This window comes from Ceratotherium simum, chromosome 18 (assembly GCF_057802395.1).
Source record: "Ceratotherium simum simum isolate JZ-2026a chromosome 18, ASM5780239v1, whole genome shotgun sequence".
Classification (NCBI taxonomy): Eukaryota; Metazoa; Chordata; class Mammalia; order Perissodactyla; family Rhinocerotidae; genus Ceratotherium; species Ceratotherium simum.
In genome coordinates, this window is record NC_141917.1 from 18,499,742 (window position 1) to 18,518,046 (window position 18,305).

Genomic DNA, 18,305 nt, shown 5'->3' on the forward strand with positions numbered 1-18,305 from the left:
TAAAACCAACAGTGAGATTTGCCACAACAATAGCTATATCGCCTAGTATACCATGGTGAGCTCCATCTGGTCTTGACCAAAAATTATTTTGATATTCCCAGGAAAATGATACAGAGGCAGGAATTGCCTAGATCAGATGTGGGAAAAGAAAATAGAAAAAAGAATAATCACTGAGCAAAGCGACTTAGAGCCGTGAACCATTTCCATACGGTAAGAAGAGCATGCTTGGGAATGGAGATCAGGCACTCTAGGAACACTAATGTGACGTCTGTATGCACAGTAGGTTTGGGTTAGCTTTAGCTTGGTCATGTAAAAGCAGAAACAACAAATACCACGAATCCAATTGAGTCTCCTGTGTTTTTTGTTTATATGTGTACAGGCAGGATTGTGGAGAATCCTGGGCAAAAGTAGTGCATGGTAGATATTTAATTTGTAGGTGGTGTTCATGCTTCTTAGTATTTATCTGAAAAAAGAATATTATGTAAATGTAATCCAAGAATACCTGGGTGAACTCATAGCATGTGATGTGGTTTCACATTCAAAAGAAATACTCTTCTGTTATTAAAAAAAAAATTAAAAAGAGAGTGTGCATTGAAAATAGGTTTAAATATTTACTGAATTCTCTTGAATAATCAATGAGAAATTTCGGTTATGGCACATGGCAAAACATTTTAAAGAACCTAGTCTTCCTTAGATCTTCCTGATACCTCATGGCTGCACAGCAAATTATGTCTCACCTCAATACCACGCAAAAGCTGGGACCACCTTGTTCTCTTATTCACCTACCCCTCACCTGATTTTCCAGATTTATTTCTCTCTTAAGGCACTAGCTGCAAACTCATTACATAAGGGCTCAGACTCTGCAGCCCTACCCTTTATTCTAATTGGCACAACAAAAGACCTTATTGTTTATCTAATAAGACAGAATTTTCTAATACTGTAGAGGAATGTTTGTATTTGCTTTAGGGATGCTGTTTCAGTAATAAAGAGTCACCCAGGGTCATGAATTCATGTAAATATTTCTAATTTACATGAAGTAAGCACCAGATTAAACCACTTATGTACTAAATAGCATTGTCTTCCTAAAAGTCTTACATTCTCTCAAAATATTACCTTCATTTTTCTCCTCCTGCAAAATCAAGGCACAATTAAAAAAATAGCTTTCCTCATTTTCAGGGACTATTTTCTAATAAGAAATATTGCTTCCCAATTGTACTTCTAAATCTCTAGCAATCATAGCGTCGCATAAAATAGGCAGCTTAAAAAATGTAGCGGAAACTGAATAACAGATTTGCAGCCCTGAGTATGCACACTAAAATTTTAAATCTAAGTGAACTACTCTAAGCTGATTTCTCAGGTCAAGGAGAGAATATGGTCTTTGAATGCTTGATAAGGTCACAGACACAATTTCAAGTGCATTTATGGTAAATCCATGTGACAACTCCTACAGGCTCTCACCTGCTTCTGCCCTCAGGGTAGTCTGTGCAATCTTCTCTGCATGTCTGGGATAGTTGTGGGGGCAACAGAAGCCCTCTGAGGAATGTCAGACTTAGAAAATATTAGCAATGACTCACATACGAGTTTCAAGTTGTAACCTAGAAGTGATGAGTAGCTTTAACTTACGAATGTGCTAGAAACCAGAAATTACTTTGAAATAGATTGAAGGATGGCAGTGGTGACTGAGGAATAAAAGTTATCATTTAAAATTGTCATTAAAGCTGGAATCCTTAATTCATTGACCTTAAAATACATATTATATGGCTTTGTAACTTTAGGTTGACGTTGAAATGTGAATTTATATTATATTTAAAATATAAAGAATGATGATGATAATATAGCTAATTGTAAATTTATTCTAATAATGACCTCACAATGATATTTGCTTCCGGTTTGATGACATAACACTATGAGTTACTTATAGCTGTAAAGGAAACAATATCATCCTTCTGGAATCTCTATCAATAGCTACAAAGGAGGCAACACACCCCTTTCTGGACCACTTCCAGAGTCAGATGCAATACATACTTTAGATAATTTACTTTGAGCCAAGAATTACTATCTGGTATTTGGTGGGTAAAGTATTTACCTCCAGCACCATGTAGGCATCTAGAATTATAATGACAATTAATTTCAGTACAAAGTGAGTTTTGTACTTAAAGTGCAAAGGAATTCTATGAGTTTAGGGAAATGCAAAGATTGGAAAATAGAGAAGAATGTTATAAATTCTAAATATTTATGTATCTATTTATATATTTAGAATGGATCCGAAAGGAAAATATTAAATTGAAAAAAAGTTGAAAAAAATAGATGAAAATGATTGTATCTTCTACAGTAGAAGAATTTTCTGGGTTACAAATAAGAAGTTTACATCAACCTGCAGAAAATAAATGTTGAAAAGGCCTCATAGCATCTGACAGAATTTTGATTTGCCTACTCACCCACAGGAGACATTTCCGGAACACTTGCAACATAAGGTCCATCCAAAAACTTTGGCTCATTATCATTAATATCCTGTACTTTGATGATGAATTCTGATTCAGGCTCCAGGGGCTTCCTGGTTTCTATGTCCACAGCCTGAGCTCGAAGTGTGTAGAAAGGTTTTTCTTCTCTGTCTAGGCTCCTTATTGCATGAATGTCCCCAGTGGTCTCATCAATGGTAAAAACGGTGCCAGCGCCATCTCCTGAGAGGGTGTATTTAACAGTACCCTCTCCCTTATCTAGGTCGGAATGGAGCTTTAGAGAGAGACAGGGAAAGAGAGAGAGAGAACACCATTAAAGGAATGGTCCCCTGTTAAAAAATGCTTGCGGTATAATTTTTTATCGGTAAAGTTAAAGAAAAACCTTATGGTTCTTCTTGTCTTTTTTTCCACTGACGTTTCGACTATAAATTTTTTTGTGTGTGTGTGAGGAAGATTGGCTCTGAGCTAACATCTGTTGCCCATCTTCCTCTTTTTGCTTGAGGAAGATTTGCCCTGAGCTAACATCTGTGCCAATCCTCCTGTATTTTGTATGTGGGACACTGCCACAGCATGGCTGACGAGTGGTTTAGGTCTGCGCCCAGGATCTGAACCTGCGAACCCAGGCCACTGAAGCGGAGCACATGAACTTAACCACGAGGCCATGGGGCTGGCCCCTAAATATTTTAAACACACAGAAAAGGTGAAAAAATGTGTGGTGAACATCTGTATATATCTATATATCCCAGAGATTCCACCATTCACCTTTTAATCTACTTGACTGATCACATAGATAGATCACATATCTATCCTTCCATTCATCCTTCTGTCAATCCATATTATTCCCTGATGCATTATGAAGATCAGAAGTACAGCTCCCAAATACATCAACATGCATAAACACAACTAATTTGAACACTTGTATTTACTTCTTTTTATGCTTCTGGCAATAAAATTTTCATAAAATGAAATGCACAAACCTTAAATGTATTTATTGTTTCATTTTAAACAATTGTGGTAATAAAAATAAATTCGCTCATAAATATCAAATCATAAACTCTCCAAATGTCCTGAAGGTAGAAATCAATAACCTAAATCCAGTGAGAGAGAAAGTAAAAGAACTCAGAAAAGATTGAGCATTTTCATCTGAAATGAGAGGAGACTTTTGACACACCATGAAGTTTTCAGTTATGTATGTAGAGAATCTCATTTTAACAGACTGAGTTTCAATGAGCTATTCAATATTACTCAGCCAAATGATGGGTAGAATCCTTGATTATCCTTTCAGATTCACAAATAAATGGCTTGTTCTAATTCTTTCTATATATTTGAAACCTTATAATATAGAAAAGATTTGAAATTCTGCTAATTTCTTTTGAAATTCAACAGATGTATAATTCACTATATTATGGCATGAAATAAGGTACACATACATAGCATAGGAGAGAGGACCAAAGAGAAGAGAAATTATTATTGTGCTAATGTAAGTCAGTGTTTTTTAAACTGGAGTCCAAGAATTAACGGAAGACAGACATAATCTTGGAGATCTGTAAATTATCCAATAATGTATATATATAATATAAATATTACTTTGCATATAATTCTCTAAGAATATGGAAACTCATAAATACATATTTCTATAAATAATATATACATTCTCTTTAAATTATATAGCATATACATTCTTATGAATATTATTTTTCATTCAGATATTGATCTAAAATGTTTTAAACTATTCTCACTCATTTGAATACAGCCATCTAATTTCAATGTCCAAGTTTTTATATTTAAAAGCTCATTTGTCAACAGATCAGCCAAAGAAAAAATGTTAAACTTGTAAAGTGTCGGTGGACACAGCTCACTTCCAAAATTTTGGGTAAGAATGAGTTCTATTTTTCTTTTTGTTTTCTTTTGTTTTTCTCTTTTGCAGAGAAGGATTTGCCCTAAGGTAAAATCTGTTGTCAATATTCTCCTTTTTTTTTTCTCACCAAAGCCCCAGTGCATGGTTGTATATCCTAGTTGTAAGTCCTTCTAGTTCTTCTATGTGAGCCGCCACCACAGTGTGGCAACTGACAGATGGGTGGTATGTTTGCGCGACCGGGAACCGAACCTGGGCTCTCACCGAAGCGGTGAGAGCGCCAAACTTTAACCGCTAGGCCACCAGGGCTGGCTCTGAATTCTGTTCTTCTTAATGTTTTCAACACATACAAAAAAAACCTTTGAAAATATTTTCAGTTATATATTCTTTTGCAAATAGGCTCTGTGTATTAGTAATACCAAAATACAAAAACACAAACCTAACTGTGGTTACTTCTTTGTTCTTAAACTCATCATTCTGGTATAGGTTCAGTAAAATAACATCATCCCTCCAATTGTTATTAAAATGAATTTATTCATTTTGTGAGTTTGTATTTACTTCAAAATTTGCTCTGAAAATATATTTGTATAAGAGCATAAGCAAACGATTTATACCTGGGTAAGTGATATAATTTAAAAAATGAGAAAACAATAAGGGAACGGGATACAAGATTCTGATTTTTCTTTAATAGTTTCTATATATTTTACTCAAGTCTAAGGGAAATTGCCATGAATGACAAGAGGAACTTTTTTCCCTCTAATTTTTTACAACCTGCTATGAAGCATGGGAAATTTCAAGCATAAAATCAAGCTGCAGATAAATGTTCTTTGAACTTAGGAATTTCAAATTACAAATTTCAACCTTACTATTAAAGATATTCAACACAGGGGATATTGCTTTTGCTTTCAAATTTACCTAAAGATAGGAGACAGGCAAAAGCTCAATGCAAAAGCTATGACTTTATAAACTGGATCCAATTTGTCAACGGCTCAAAAGAATATGTGGTAATATTCTGGGAACCAAGTGAAAATTCCAAGTAGGTTTTTACAATGTGATCCAAGTGGAGTTACCAAAAAATCTTTATTTAGCTGAATTCAGAACTGTTTGCTTTTCAAACTGACATAAGAATAAAAAAGCCAATGTGTTTTCAGCTGTATCCGAGATCCAAAATAAATGCAGGGGCTGCTCCTCCTCGGTCTTCCACATTTTCCTTCTAAATTAAAGCTAAATTTTGTAAAGATTAAAGCTTCAGAAGACATATGTGAAAATATATTAAAATTTTGAACTGAAAGTGAAGTTGATTAATGTAAAACTCTTCTGAAGATTAGAAATTTTATAGCAGTTCATTGCCTGATAACTCCTTAAAGCAGATCCCCCGCGATGTCCCGAGTTGACAAGCAATATTTAAAATTAGCTCTTCAGTGTTGATTGAGTTGAGCACATGGATGACTAGCTTAAGTACAAGTGTTTTTCCAACATCAATTCTAACATTAAATAAATGATGCTGGCCTGATGTTGGGTATTGTTGAATTTTCTATCACAAATAAAATAAAAATCCCCACCATCCTCTTACCTACAGATAACTTCTTTTATCATTTTTATATACTTTCAGTTATATGTACTGATATATAAATGACTATATATAATACATGTATAACTGAATTTGTATACATATATAAATACATTTATATATACATTCAAATTTATATATAATATTGTCTGATTGTATATCCATATACACATAATATAAAAATAACAAGAAATGAGTCAACATTTTCAATATCAATATACCACAATCATTTTCCAGTGTCACTTGAAATTCTTCAAAATTATTTTTAATGTCTGAATTATATTCATTCTAGGATGTTGAATGATTCAATGGGTTTTACTTATCCTTTCATAAACAATGCAATGAATGTGTGCGTGTATGTGTTCTGTTTAGTTCTTTAAAATAAAAGGATAATTATCAAGAGCAAAAATATGATAATTTTTATTAATCAAAAATTTTTGAATCTTGAATGATTCCAGAAATCGATCTCTATGGGTGAAATTGGTTTTGTAAATCTTTCAGCAACGGAATTCAGGCTTAGCTTACACTGTGAAGCTACTCCTTAGTCTTATTTGCATAAAGAAGGAGGGAGAGTTACAGAAGGGTTCATGTGTTTGGCCTCATCTTTGGGCTGAGTTAACTATGAAAAAAATCACTTTGCCATTTTATGCAGGGACTTTAAGCTACACATACATCAAGCTAATAATTCCACAAGGATAAAATTATTTTCCTTTGTAGCAATTTAAAAATGACAGCAAGAAATGTTTCTTATTCCCATTATTTAAAAAAAGCTGTTTCTGCGTAGGTGCTGAGTGTATTTACCGACTGAATCACCCAGCTCCGATAATATCATCTTTTAGTATTGACACTGAAAATAAAATTTCTCAAAAACAAATAAATAAATAAATAAATAAAATAAAATTTCTCCAAGCAACAGTTCCATAAATGACGGACGTAGAAGTATGCACTGTCTAGACAGTTGCTTTGTGGAAGTGGTGTTGTTATTTTCTGATGTTTTCCAAGTCAGCTCAAATGGAGCGTGAAAATAAGATGCCAAAAGAGACTTTAAAAACATACTGAGGACTAGCTTCAGAGTGGAAGCGAATCTGAATTCCGGTGCTTTAAATTTTTGAGAAAGCTAAAGTTAAGTGTTTACTAGCATCTCTCTGATTTTATTTCAGAAACTGCTGCACCAAATAAGGAGTTTATTCGTATTTGCTCTGGGTTGAAAAGGCCACATAAAATAGAAAATGCTTATATATTCCTACATCCATCTGTGATTTTATTTCCATTTGCTATTCGCCAGGATAGGCGGTAGTTACTTGGCATGGGGAGACCATGGGGTGTGTTGGAAGGAGAAACTTCTAATTTTGAAAAGGTAGCTTTTGCATGAACACTAAAAATTATGTTCAATAAGTATTTGATTTCGTGTATATACCTACAGATTACTTTTTTTATGAAGCTGATTTTTTTTTTTTTTTTGAGGAACATTGGCCCGGCACTAACATCTGTTGCCAATCTTCCTCTTTTTTCTTTTTTCTCCCAAAAGCCCAGTATTTAGTTTTGTCTCATAGTTGTAGAGTTGTAGCTCTTCTATATGGGACGCCACCTCAGCATGGCTTGATGAGCGGTGAGTAGGTTTGCACCCAGGATCTGAACTGGCAAACCCCAGGTCCCCGAAGCAGCACGTGCGAACTTAACCACTATGCAACCAGGCCAGCCCCCGTACCTGTAGATTACTTTACTAATCATGTGTCCACAGATATTATGGTACATCACATACTGTTTTATAACCTGCTTTTCAGATGGATTATATTATGAACAATTTGCTGTATCAATAAGTATGAATTTATTACATCTATTTAAATTTATCACAAGTATTTTAATCAAAGTAATACATTGAAATGGCTAAAGTCAAAGAGTATGGAACAGCTTATAACACACAACTTTACTCTTCCCTTATCCAGTCTCATTCACCAGGGAAATTTACATTTTAACTGTTGCTGTTGCATTCTTAGAAAAAATAGATATGTGAATATTTGATAAATGAGTAAATGTTACAATAGTATTTATTTAATTATCAATTTGAATAATACTTGTTGACTTGCAACCCTAGGCGACCTTTTTTTCCAACAGAGTGTAATATCCTACTTGTAGAATATTTATTCCACTTGCTATCAATGAAACCTGAGACTAAATAATATACGTGTAACAACTTTATTTCTGAATTCAGTTCAATAATAGAATGTACCTGTTAGTTTTATGTGTCAACTTGACTGGGCCACAGGGTGCCTGGACATTTGGTCAAACATTATTCTGGGTGTGTCTGTGAGAGTGTTTCTGGATGAGATTACCATTGGAATCCATAGACAGACAGTAAAGCAGATTGCTCTCCCTAATGTGGGTGGGTCTCACCCAATTAACTGAAGAACTGAATAGAACAAAAAGGCTAACCCTTGTGTGAGTGAGAGAGAACTCCTCCTGCCTGACTGCCTTCAAGCTGGGACATCATCGTTTTTCCCTGCCTTTGGATTTGAACTGAAACATCAGCTCTTCCTGGGGCTTGAGCCTGCCAGCCTTCACGTTGGAACTACACCATGGGCTCTCCTGGGTCTCCAGCTTACTGACGGTAAATCTTGAGACTTGTCAGCCTCCATAATTGTGTGAGCCAGGGTCTTATAACAAAGGATACATACACATCCTAACTATATATGTACCTTTATTATATATTATAGAATCTATAATTCTAGGAAGGAGATGTAAGGGGAAGTGTCAAGATGTTAATGCTATGATCTTAGGAAATGGAGAACCACAGTTAATTATATAATTATAATAAAGATATATATATATATCCTATTGGTTGTTTATCTAGAGAACTCTGAATAATATATAAACCTTCAAAGCCTTGTCCATCAGTCAATGCTAAAACATAAAGCGAAAACAAAAACAAAGAAAACAATTAACACTCTTTTGTTTTTTTATTTGGTGAGGAAGATTAGCCCTGAGCTAACATCTATTGCCAATCCTACTTTTTTTGCTGAGGAAGATTGGCCCTGGGCTAACATCTGTGCCCATCTTCCTCTACTTTATATGTGGACCTGCCACAGCATGGCTTGATAAGCGGTGCATAGGTCCATGCCCAGGATCCAAACCTGTGAACCCTGGGCTGCCAAAGCAGAGCATGTGAACTTAACCACTATGCCACTGGGTTGGCCCCTAACACTCCTTTGATAATAACAATAATGTAAATACTTTTGTTCCATAGCCAAGCAATATACAATTCCTATATGATTACTGCATTTTCATTTTGCAGATGGAGTTTTCTTGTAATATCTTTTTTGTTTGTTTGTATTATTTGCTTTTTTCATACCCTTAAGCTCACCCCGCTTGTCAGGACCAAACTCACGTCTTCTTTTCACAACATACCTCCCTCAGAGAGCCCTCTTTCTTGCTAATCCAAATAGAGCAGTTGCACAATCTTCAACCTGGAAGTTTTCTTTATTAACGTCCTGATTTGAAACACTACAGTATTTCTCGGATCTTATATTTTCTTCTATATTAGTTTACTCTCTTCTTTGCTGCCACCAATCTTCTATAACTTCTTAAGAATATGTCTGTAAGAGATATGTTACTTGAGTCTTTGTATGTCAGAAATGTTTTTATTTTATCTTCACACATAATTAATTATAGTCTGAGTATACATTTCTAGATTGGGAATAATTTCCCTTCACTCATTTGAAGGCATTTATCCATTGCCTTATAGAAACCAATGGTAAGACTGATATTTGTCTAATTATATTTCCATTGTAGGTAAAGAGCCTGTCTTGTTTTCTTTTTCCACTTTTTATTTTCCTCTTTTCTTTCTCTAAAGTGTTTACAGTCTTATTTTTATCTTGTTATTTTAATTATTTAGAACATTGTCTCCAAGCATGTCTTTGTATTTTGAACATTGTCTCCAAGTGTGAATTGATGTGTGTTTGTGTTTCTTTCATTGGGTTGGGCACTTAGTAAATTCTTTCAATTCAAAAACTATTTTCGTTCAGCACTGAGGATTATTTCCACGATTATTTCCTATCTTCTGTTTTCCCAGTTCTTTATCTGGACTTCACATGTTGAACATTAGGCTACACATCTTCCATATATCATATATATTTTACTCCCATTATTTATTTCTGTATCTTTTGATCTATTTTGTGAAAAAAACTCTAATTTATCTTACAATTATTTATTATTTTCCTCATTTTCAAAGTCAATACACGTGCACCCACGGTCATGCGCATACACACGCCACAGATATTAATTGCCAACATTTCTTTTGTTTACCATGAGTGTTCCCTTTTTATGGAATCATACCCTTATTTTGTGGCCCTTGAATATTCTTGAATCTTTTTGAGGACTTCTAATTTGCGTGTGTGTGTGTTTTCTCTAAATTATCTGTTTTTTCAGGATTACTTTTCTGTTTTTGGAATTTGAGTTTTTGTCATTCCTAAAGCTGGCTTTCCTCAAATATCTGATGACTCCCAGTTGTCTGCTGATGTTTAAGGATGGAGTTTTGAGCTTGTGGGTTGAATTTATTTTTTAGAGTTGTGTCCTGGGATGAATGGAAAGGGAATCAATCATTTCTTTTTTTTTTTTTTTTTTTTTGTGAGGAGATCAGCCCTGTGCTAACATCCGCCAATCCTCCTCTTTTTTTGCTGAGGAAGACGGCCCTGGGCTAACATCTGTGCCCATCTTCCTCCACTTTATATGGGACGCCGCCACAGCATGGCTTGCCAAGCAGTGCGTCGGTGCGCGCCCGGGATCCGAACCAGCGAACCCCAGGCGGCCGCAGCGGAGCGCGCGCACTTAACCGCTTGCGCCACCAGGCCGGCCCCTCAATCATTTCTTTTGATGTCAAATATTTGGTTAGGGACACTAACCATAATGGGGTTCCAACACTGCCCTCATTTTTTCCAGATTCTCTACGGAAGAACTTCTTTTTATGTCTTTATTGTTTACATTCTTTTCATTTATACTTGGATGCAACACATTCACATGCAGGTGGGAGAAATTCTGTATACAGACTATCAGTTAATCTCTCTGTTTTACCCTGTATGTCTTTCTCCTTTTCTCCCAATCACTGGCATTTCTGAGTCTCTTTCAGAGTGGTCCCTCCTTTGCTGGAGACATCTCGATGTAAACACTTATAAGTAGCTTCTTCAAACTTGTTTAACCTATCCCCAGTCCTTCACCCACTTACCGTTTTATAGAAATTGGCTAATCTGCCTAATGACCCCCACACCATTCCCATGAGGATTATGGGTTAATACTTTTGTTCCTCAACTATAAATTACTGATGGTCTCAGGAGAGGAGTGAAAAGCATCTGGGCAGTACACTATCTTCCTTTACCAAAATTGTTTTAAATAGCACTTCAAACCAACAGAAAAACTGAAAGAAGGATACAATGAAAACCTACATTCTCACTATCTACATTAAACAATTATTAACATTTTTCTGTATTTGCTTTATTTTTATGTGTGGACAATTTGGAAAAAAAAAGTTGAAAACATCAAAGTAATTAACTACTTCATACTTCAGAACCAACTTCTTAAAAATAACGCACTTTTCTTACATAATCATAATGTCACTATATAATTTAAGAAAATTACTTAAAAGCTATCATCAACTAATAACCAGCCCATATTCAATTTCCCCCTCTTGTCTCTCCAAGCATCTCTTTTAGTTCTTTCTTTATTGTTTTGAACATACATCCAAGCAAGTTTCAAGCATTGCATTTGGATTTTCTGTCTTTACTTTTTTTAAGTTTAGAAAGGTCACACATTTTAATATTTACTTATTAACTTATCTTTTTTCAAGGATCTAGGCCTCCACTCTGAATTTGTCTGCTGGAACAAGAAACTATCTGATGTGTCTTCCAATTCATTGCTATTCTGTCTTAGAATATCTCTTCTTCAGTCTCAAAATATTTATAACCAAAAGTTGTAGCATAAAAGTATACCCTACTTAATATAGAGATCCTTATAACTAATTGCAGGTGTCTTCTGCCAGCCATTTCTATAAACACATTCAATGTATGGGAAAGGTTCCTTGGGAGGACATGCCTCAGTAAATTTTGATGCAGTAAGGGCAAGTAAGTGGTAATACTCATTACTGGTTTTAAAATCTATGATTATGAAGGCTGTAGAATGGTTTAGTATTACGATTCAGCAATTGGTGTATGAGATTTGAAGTAATATTGTAACTGTTTTATTTACATATAGATTCATTCAGATAAACTGGCCAAAACGAGTATGAGAAAATTTCATCTGAGTTTCTTTGGCTGAAGTAATTTCATTACGTATAAGGCAAACTACTTTTTTACATTTTTTATTGACAAAAGAAGACCAGATTCAAAGACGATCTATAACCATGCCTGAGTAATGTTATAATGCAAAATTTCTCTCTTTCTGAAGCCACTGAACGCCCAAGAATATTTGAAATTCTATTCCATACTACTCCCTGAGGGGACTCATTTATTCTTCCTAGCTCGATTGTGGCCATTTGAACAAGAGGAATACCACTTTACAAGGCTCGGAATTCCCTTTAACAGCCCAATGTGAGTTGAGAATTCCCCTGCCTGAGTTAAAGACCCAAAGCTATTTATCATCTGGAAATATTTCACCTTCTATTTAAGACAGTAGAAATCCCTTTGAAAAAATCCCACACCTCCCCAGAGGTATACTAAGGAAGAACAAAGAAGAACAAAGACTATTTGCAACGCTTGGGAGCAACAAAAGCCGATGTGCTAGAATATATTATACATTCTGTTAAGGAAAAATATATACTATTTACCCAATATTCTCTTTCATCATTCTTTTTCTCCTAGATTTTACATGTGTGGTTACATGTGAGGGGTATCCTAACTATTTTTTCAGATTGTCTTATTTTACAACTTTAGCTCACCCAGATTACGTTATATCATTTGAAAATGTCACAATATATTAATAGGTATTTCGGTAAAAGTTTGAGAGGTCATTGGCATGGTGCCTGGATTTGGAAGGAAAAGTAATGGGAGGAGAAGGTTAAAATAATTTCTCTCTTACATTTCCATAGCTGTAAAACATTTTTCACAAAGCCAGGTTTTAGGTAACTAAACATTCCCAGACAATAAACTATTCTTATCAAACTGTCAGTTATGGAATCTCTATTTGAAATAAAGGTGAATTTTATGTGTGATATCAAATGTGATTATTTTTCAAAATACTAGAGAGATTTGTATGATTTATTCTAGATTTAAAATAAATGTCAAAAGCTATGAGTTATTAATAATGATACATTATTATGGGTAGATATCATTTATTAATTTGTTATTACTAGTTACTATTTTCTCATGTTATTACTTTTATTATTAGCCTTTACTGAATAGCAGGTACTTTGTTACATATCTTATAAACTTCATTTAATTCTCAAACTAATCAGTGATATGCTAACATGATAAATCTGATAAATGAAATCTTTTTAACTAAATTCTAATAGTTCAAAATGTAAAACTTAATTTTAAAAAGCTATATGTTCTACCTTAACTTCTTTGTATGTGCATTTTATAACTCTATTAAAGCAGACAAACCCAAATCTTACATCTAATATAAAATATAGAATGATCTAAAATCCGTGATCATGAGCATCAAACATTTGGAGTTAGAATCCCAAACCCATTACTTCTTACCTGGATGCTATTGTGCAAGTTACTAAATTACTTTAGACATCAGAAGGTTCATATGTAAAATGTGGGTTCTAATATTTATATCACAAAATTTCGAGGATAATGTAGAGAGTTTAACTTCGGAATATCTATTTTCCTTCATTTCTCCCCATTTACATCCAAATGAGCCCAATATAGCAATATTTGTTTCCATTTATATTAGTTTATATTCATAGGTACACAAAAACTAATTGAATCCAAAATAATGATAGAAAACCCTATGAAGCTTCTTTTTTGCTAAGCAATTTTTAATGGCTTTATCTGTCTAAAACTACTTTAATACTCAGAACAATCCTGTGAGTACAACCCTGCTATTATCATCCTCATTCTGCAGCTACAATAATCGAGGAACAGAGAGACTAAGTTTGCTCAGTACACACAAATAGAAAGATACAAGGCTAAGATTGAAATCAGCTTGTCTGACCCCATGTGTCTTCGGGACTAGCACTTCAACCAAATCAGCTTTCTTTTAGTTTGATGAACATAGTGTCATTTTTTCTTAACTTTCAAAACTAGGGCTCTCGAGAGGAAAAGAAAAAAAAAACAACTATACTAATCTTTGGTCAGAGAATTAGATTAGCTACAGATACAAACTACCCAAGAGTTAGTTTTGTGACATCAGTTTTGAGCAAAACCTGACTGTATTATTATGGTTGTATTAATGAGAACAATTTCATTTAAAAACACTTTGGACTGCCCACTAGTGATTGAACTAGACACTAGAATAGAGAACACAACTTAGTACTTCAAGGAGACAGGAGTCCAGTGGGGAACAATATGGGTCTCACAGCAGCAAAGATGTTCATTCAAATCTCTATTACTTTTGATAGCCTTGTGCCTCTCAAATCACACTTTCCTATAAAAATTTGTGATAAGTATATATTGTATAATTAAAAAACGTTTTACTTGTGTTTTTACATTATAGTTAGAAATCATCTCAATAATATACTGTGTCAATTACATATTTGGAACAATTAATCAACTAGAAAAAAGTGAACAATATCTATGTTGAAGAGAATATAATTTACTTTTGTATCAATAAAATATTTCAATGATTTTTTCAAAGGTTTTGCACATTGTTTATACTCTAATTTGCCTTAAAACAGATAAAAATCCATTATGTTAAAAACAGAATGGAGCAACTCCATTTAATTAGAGAAATAGTCATTAACACGTACTTTCTTCCTCACAATGAACTAATAACCACACAGACATGTGCATATGTGTGAGGATGTTTAGATGTGTGTCTATATATGCTGTGTGTGAGAGTAAAAAAGACAGAGGGAGAGAGAATATTCGAATGTGTTTTCATGTGCCCACATATGCACATTTTCGCAAAACAAATACCAGGCCAAGTAGATATACATGCTGTAAAACAATGCTCTTAAGAGCACAATCTGAAATTACATTAGCAGCTTGTTTTCAAGGGTGGTTTGAAGGTGACCCATTTTCTGAGCATGCATTACTGTGGGGATTGCTTTACGTGTTAGAGCACAAAGCCACCTCATTGAAGTCTTTTATGTTCTTTCCTCACTTTGCAGTAACTACTTTAAATGGATTTTAAAAGTATAATATCATAAACACAGCAAAAATAAATCCAAGTACTTAAACAGGTTGCTTTCTTTGTATTATGAGTCAAGCTGTATTATGTCAAATTTACTGTTAAAAATTCATATCTGTCTTACATCCTATAACAGTGTCATAAATATTATCTTATTTGCATGATAATTTATAAGTTAAATATTCATTTTTTCCCAGTAGTATGAAATGAGTAATCAATGCTAAATTTTAATGTGTTAATGAGAAATAGAAACAGAAACTACTCTGTGTAGGAAACGCAGTTAAGTTGCATCTTGTTTCTAAATACAGGTTAGCTAGAGATGTTTTTTTAAAAGCCCTCATTATAAACACATTAAGGAAGGAATCACTCTCAGGATTCACTTATTTCCCGGTAGGGCTCATAGGATTCCCAAGAAATCTCCAAAGAGATAATAGTTGACTTTGACTTCAACTTTAAAAGGAAAGAATGAAAGAAAAAAAAAAGAAAAATGGAAACAGCTGTCACAGGTGCTGGACCCTCAATTTTGACTGCTTTTAGCACATACATATTATAGGATGCCTGAGTGAAATAAATTGATTTCAGGCTATTGCATTTTTAAAGGTCAAAGTTTTTTTTTTTAAAAATAAGGAATTCAAAGTTATAAGAGCAGACACTTAATTTGACATTGATTGAGACCTTAAATGATGAATAAATCTCTCAAAGTTTGCATTTCAGAAGAAACTAAATTGCTTTGTTATTAACTTTTCCTAATAATTCATGAAATCCGTAGAATTCTGTGTGTTTGCAGCACATTTTCCTAAAACTGGCATATGAAGATTATAGATCGTATAGTTCATTATTTCTAAGATAAAAATAAAAAAATAATTTGTTTACTGATCTCCTTCCACTGCTATTTAAATTGTTTTTTTCTTTCCGTGTATCACTGGGTGCTGACTAAGATAAGTTACAGACAGAATTTCTGAGACTAACCAGGGTCCAATCATATTGCTTTGTATTATTTTAGACCATAAAACTTGTGCATACTCAATACAGAACTGAATCCAAATCAAGCCTAATTCTCAGTTATGATTGAACACCAATACATGGCATGGTAGGCAGGATTCTGAGAGGTTGCCCAAGATTTCTCTCCCCTTGGTATACGTTCCTTGCATAATCCCCAGGACTGTGAAAACTATGGATTTAACTCATAGTTACATTATGTTGGGTGGACCTGAACTAAGCACACATGGCCTTTAGAAGTGGAAGAGTTGTTTCCAGGTGTAGAAACAGAAAGTCAGAGACGCATGCTCCAGCAGGCTTGGAAATAAACAAACACCCATGCTGAGAACTGCTGATACAGAGGGGCAACCTCTAGGAGTTGGGGGCAGTCCCCACATCACAGCTGACAGTATAAAGTGGACCTCGGCTCTAAAATAGCAAAGAAATAATTTCTGCCAACAGCCTGGATGAGCTTGAAAGCTGAGTTTTTCCCCCAGAGTCTCAAGAGAGAAAAACCGCCCGCCTGGCACCTGAGTTTCAATCTTGTGAGACCCTGAACAAAGAACTCCATCCCACTATGTTGGATTTCCACCTGAAGAACTGTGAGTTAATAAATGGGTGTCATCTTAAGCTTCTAAGTGTGTGGGAATTTGTTACGCAGCAATAGAAAACTAGCACATACAAGTAATTACAGAAATGTAATGTTATTGTTACTTCATTTTTTAAAATAAATCATGACTTTTGATTAAAGAGAAATTTTTGTTTTCTTGGTTATGTTCCCCAATTTTCTGACACGTTATTTAATTTGTTTGCTTGTTTAATTTTTCCTGCCATATCTCTCCTCCATTGTTTCTAGTAAACACACCTGCTCCTTCTCTTGTATAAGTGATCCTGCACCAAACCACACTGTGAATCATGATCTTAAACACTACATTTCGTCTCTTTGGCCATGCTATGGCCAGAGGTCTCAGATCTAGCCAATGTTAGCATCTACCTTTCCTGTCAAATGAGTTGCTGCTTCACTACTAAGATAGTCTCTACTCACCCTGCATCCTGGATAACATAACACAGGCACCTTAGAAATAGAAGAAAATGAAGTCTACACACAAAGACAGACTGAGATGAGAGACACAAGAAAAGGAGAGAGGGAGTTGTTCTGACAACACCATGTCAATTCCAGGATTCCCTTGGACTTCTCCACATAGAATGAACCCATAAATCTCCTACTCTGAATTTTGTTTTGTCAGTCATAAAAAAAAAATTCTACCTAAGTCACCCCAAAACAGAACCGCCTACTTTCTTTTTCCATGCAACAAGCATTTATTAAATACTGATTGTATTCAAGTGCCACAGATTTGGGGACAAATCCATCAGTAAGTTTCCAAAGGTCAATATGAGTAGAAAATTTGCTGTTCTACATCAAAGTCGGTTAAAAAAAAAAAGTGCAGCAGATTTTACTACTGCTACTTCCTTATCCTTTATACAATTTGAAACAACTATGTTTCTTGTATTAGGTCAAAGTGAAATTTCTGCCAATTTTAACTTTTGAATGAGGGAAACCTGGGCAATTGATCTGGTGTGTGGTGAGCTCGGGATTGAGGGTAGGGCTTGCATCATGTAAATTGCTGTGGGAAGTCAAATGAAACACCTTGTTTCATTTCTGTACAGACACTTACATTGTTACATGGGCCTATGCTCCTGCCATTCAAATAGTGACAGTTAATTAAACTTTAATCAAATGCATAGATGCGTTAATTTTATCATGTTCCGTACCAGTATTCTCTAAGCCAGTCGTTCTAAGCATTTATTTTCAACATGGAATTTCTCAACATGGAAGCTTAGCAGCTATCTCATTATGCAGAATATATGTTGAATGAAGCAGGTTCAGCGTTCACAGTTTCTTCCAAGTCCCCTTCCCCAACTCAGAATCACGGTACACACTGGAAAACTCATCACAATGCACAAAACACTTTGAAATTCTCTTTTTGAACCTTTATGACACCACAATTTAGCTGCTGCCCAAGTCAATCCCCCACTTTTTTTGTGCTAAACATAATTTTTCTTTATTTCCAAGTTTTGATTCCTCTCGCATAAAAAATACAAATAATTCTGTATTTTAGTTTAAAACAGGCTTCATTTATTGCCTTATAAAATGTTGAGT

At 34.6% G+C, this 18,305-nt stretch overlaps 1 protein-coding gene across 1 annotated transcript in view; it reads right to left on the minus strand.

The window, feature by feature from the left end:
- Window positions 1-2,430: 2,430 nt before the first annotated feature.
- LOC106800098 (cadherin-12-like) overlaps window positions 2,431-18,305 on the minus strand; it is a 741,579-nt gene continuing 725,704 nt past the window's right edge. Inside the window, exon 4 of the mRNA XM_014781523.2 lies at window positions 2,431-2,733. Coding sequence (XP_014637009.1) covers window positions 2,431-2,733 — 303 coding nt within the window. The remainder of the gene's footprint in view (window positions 2,734-18,305) is intronic.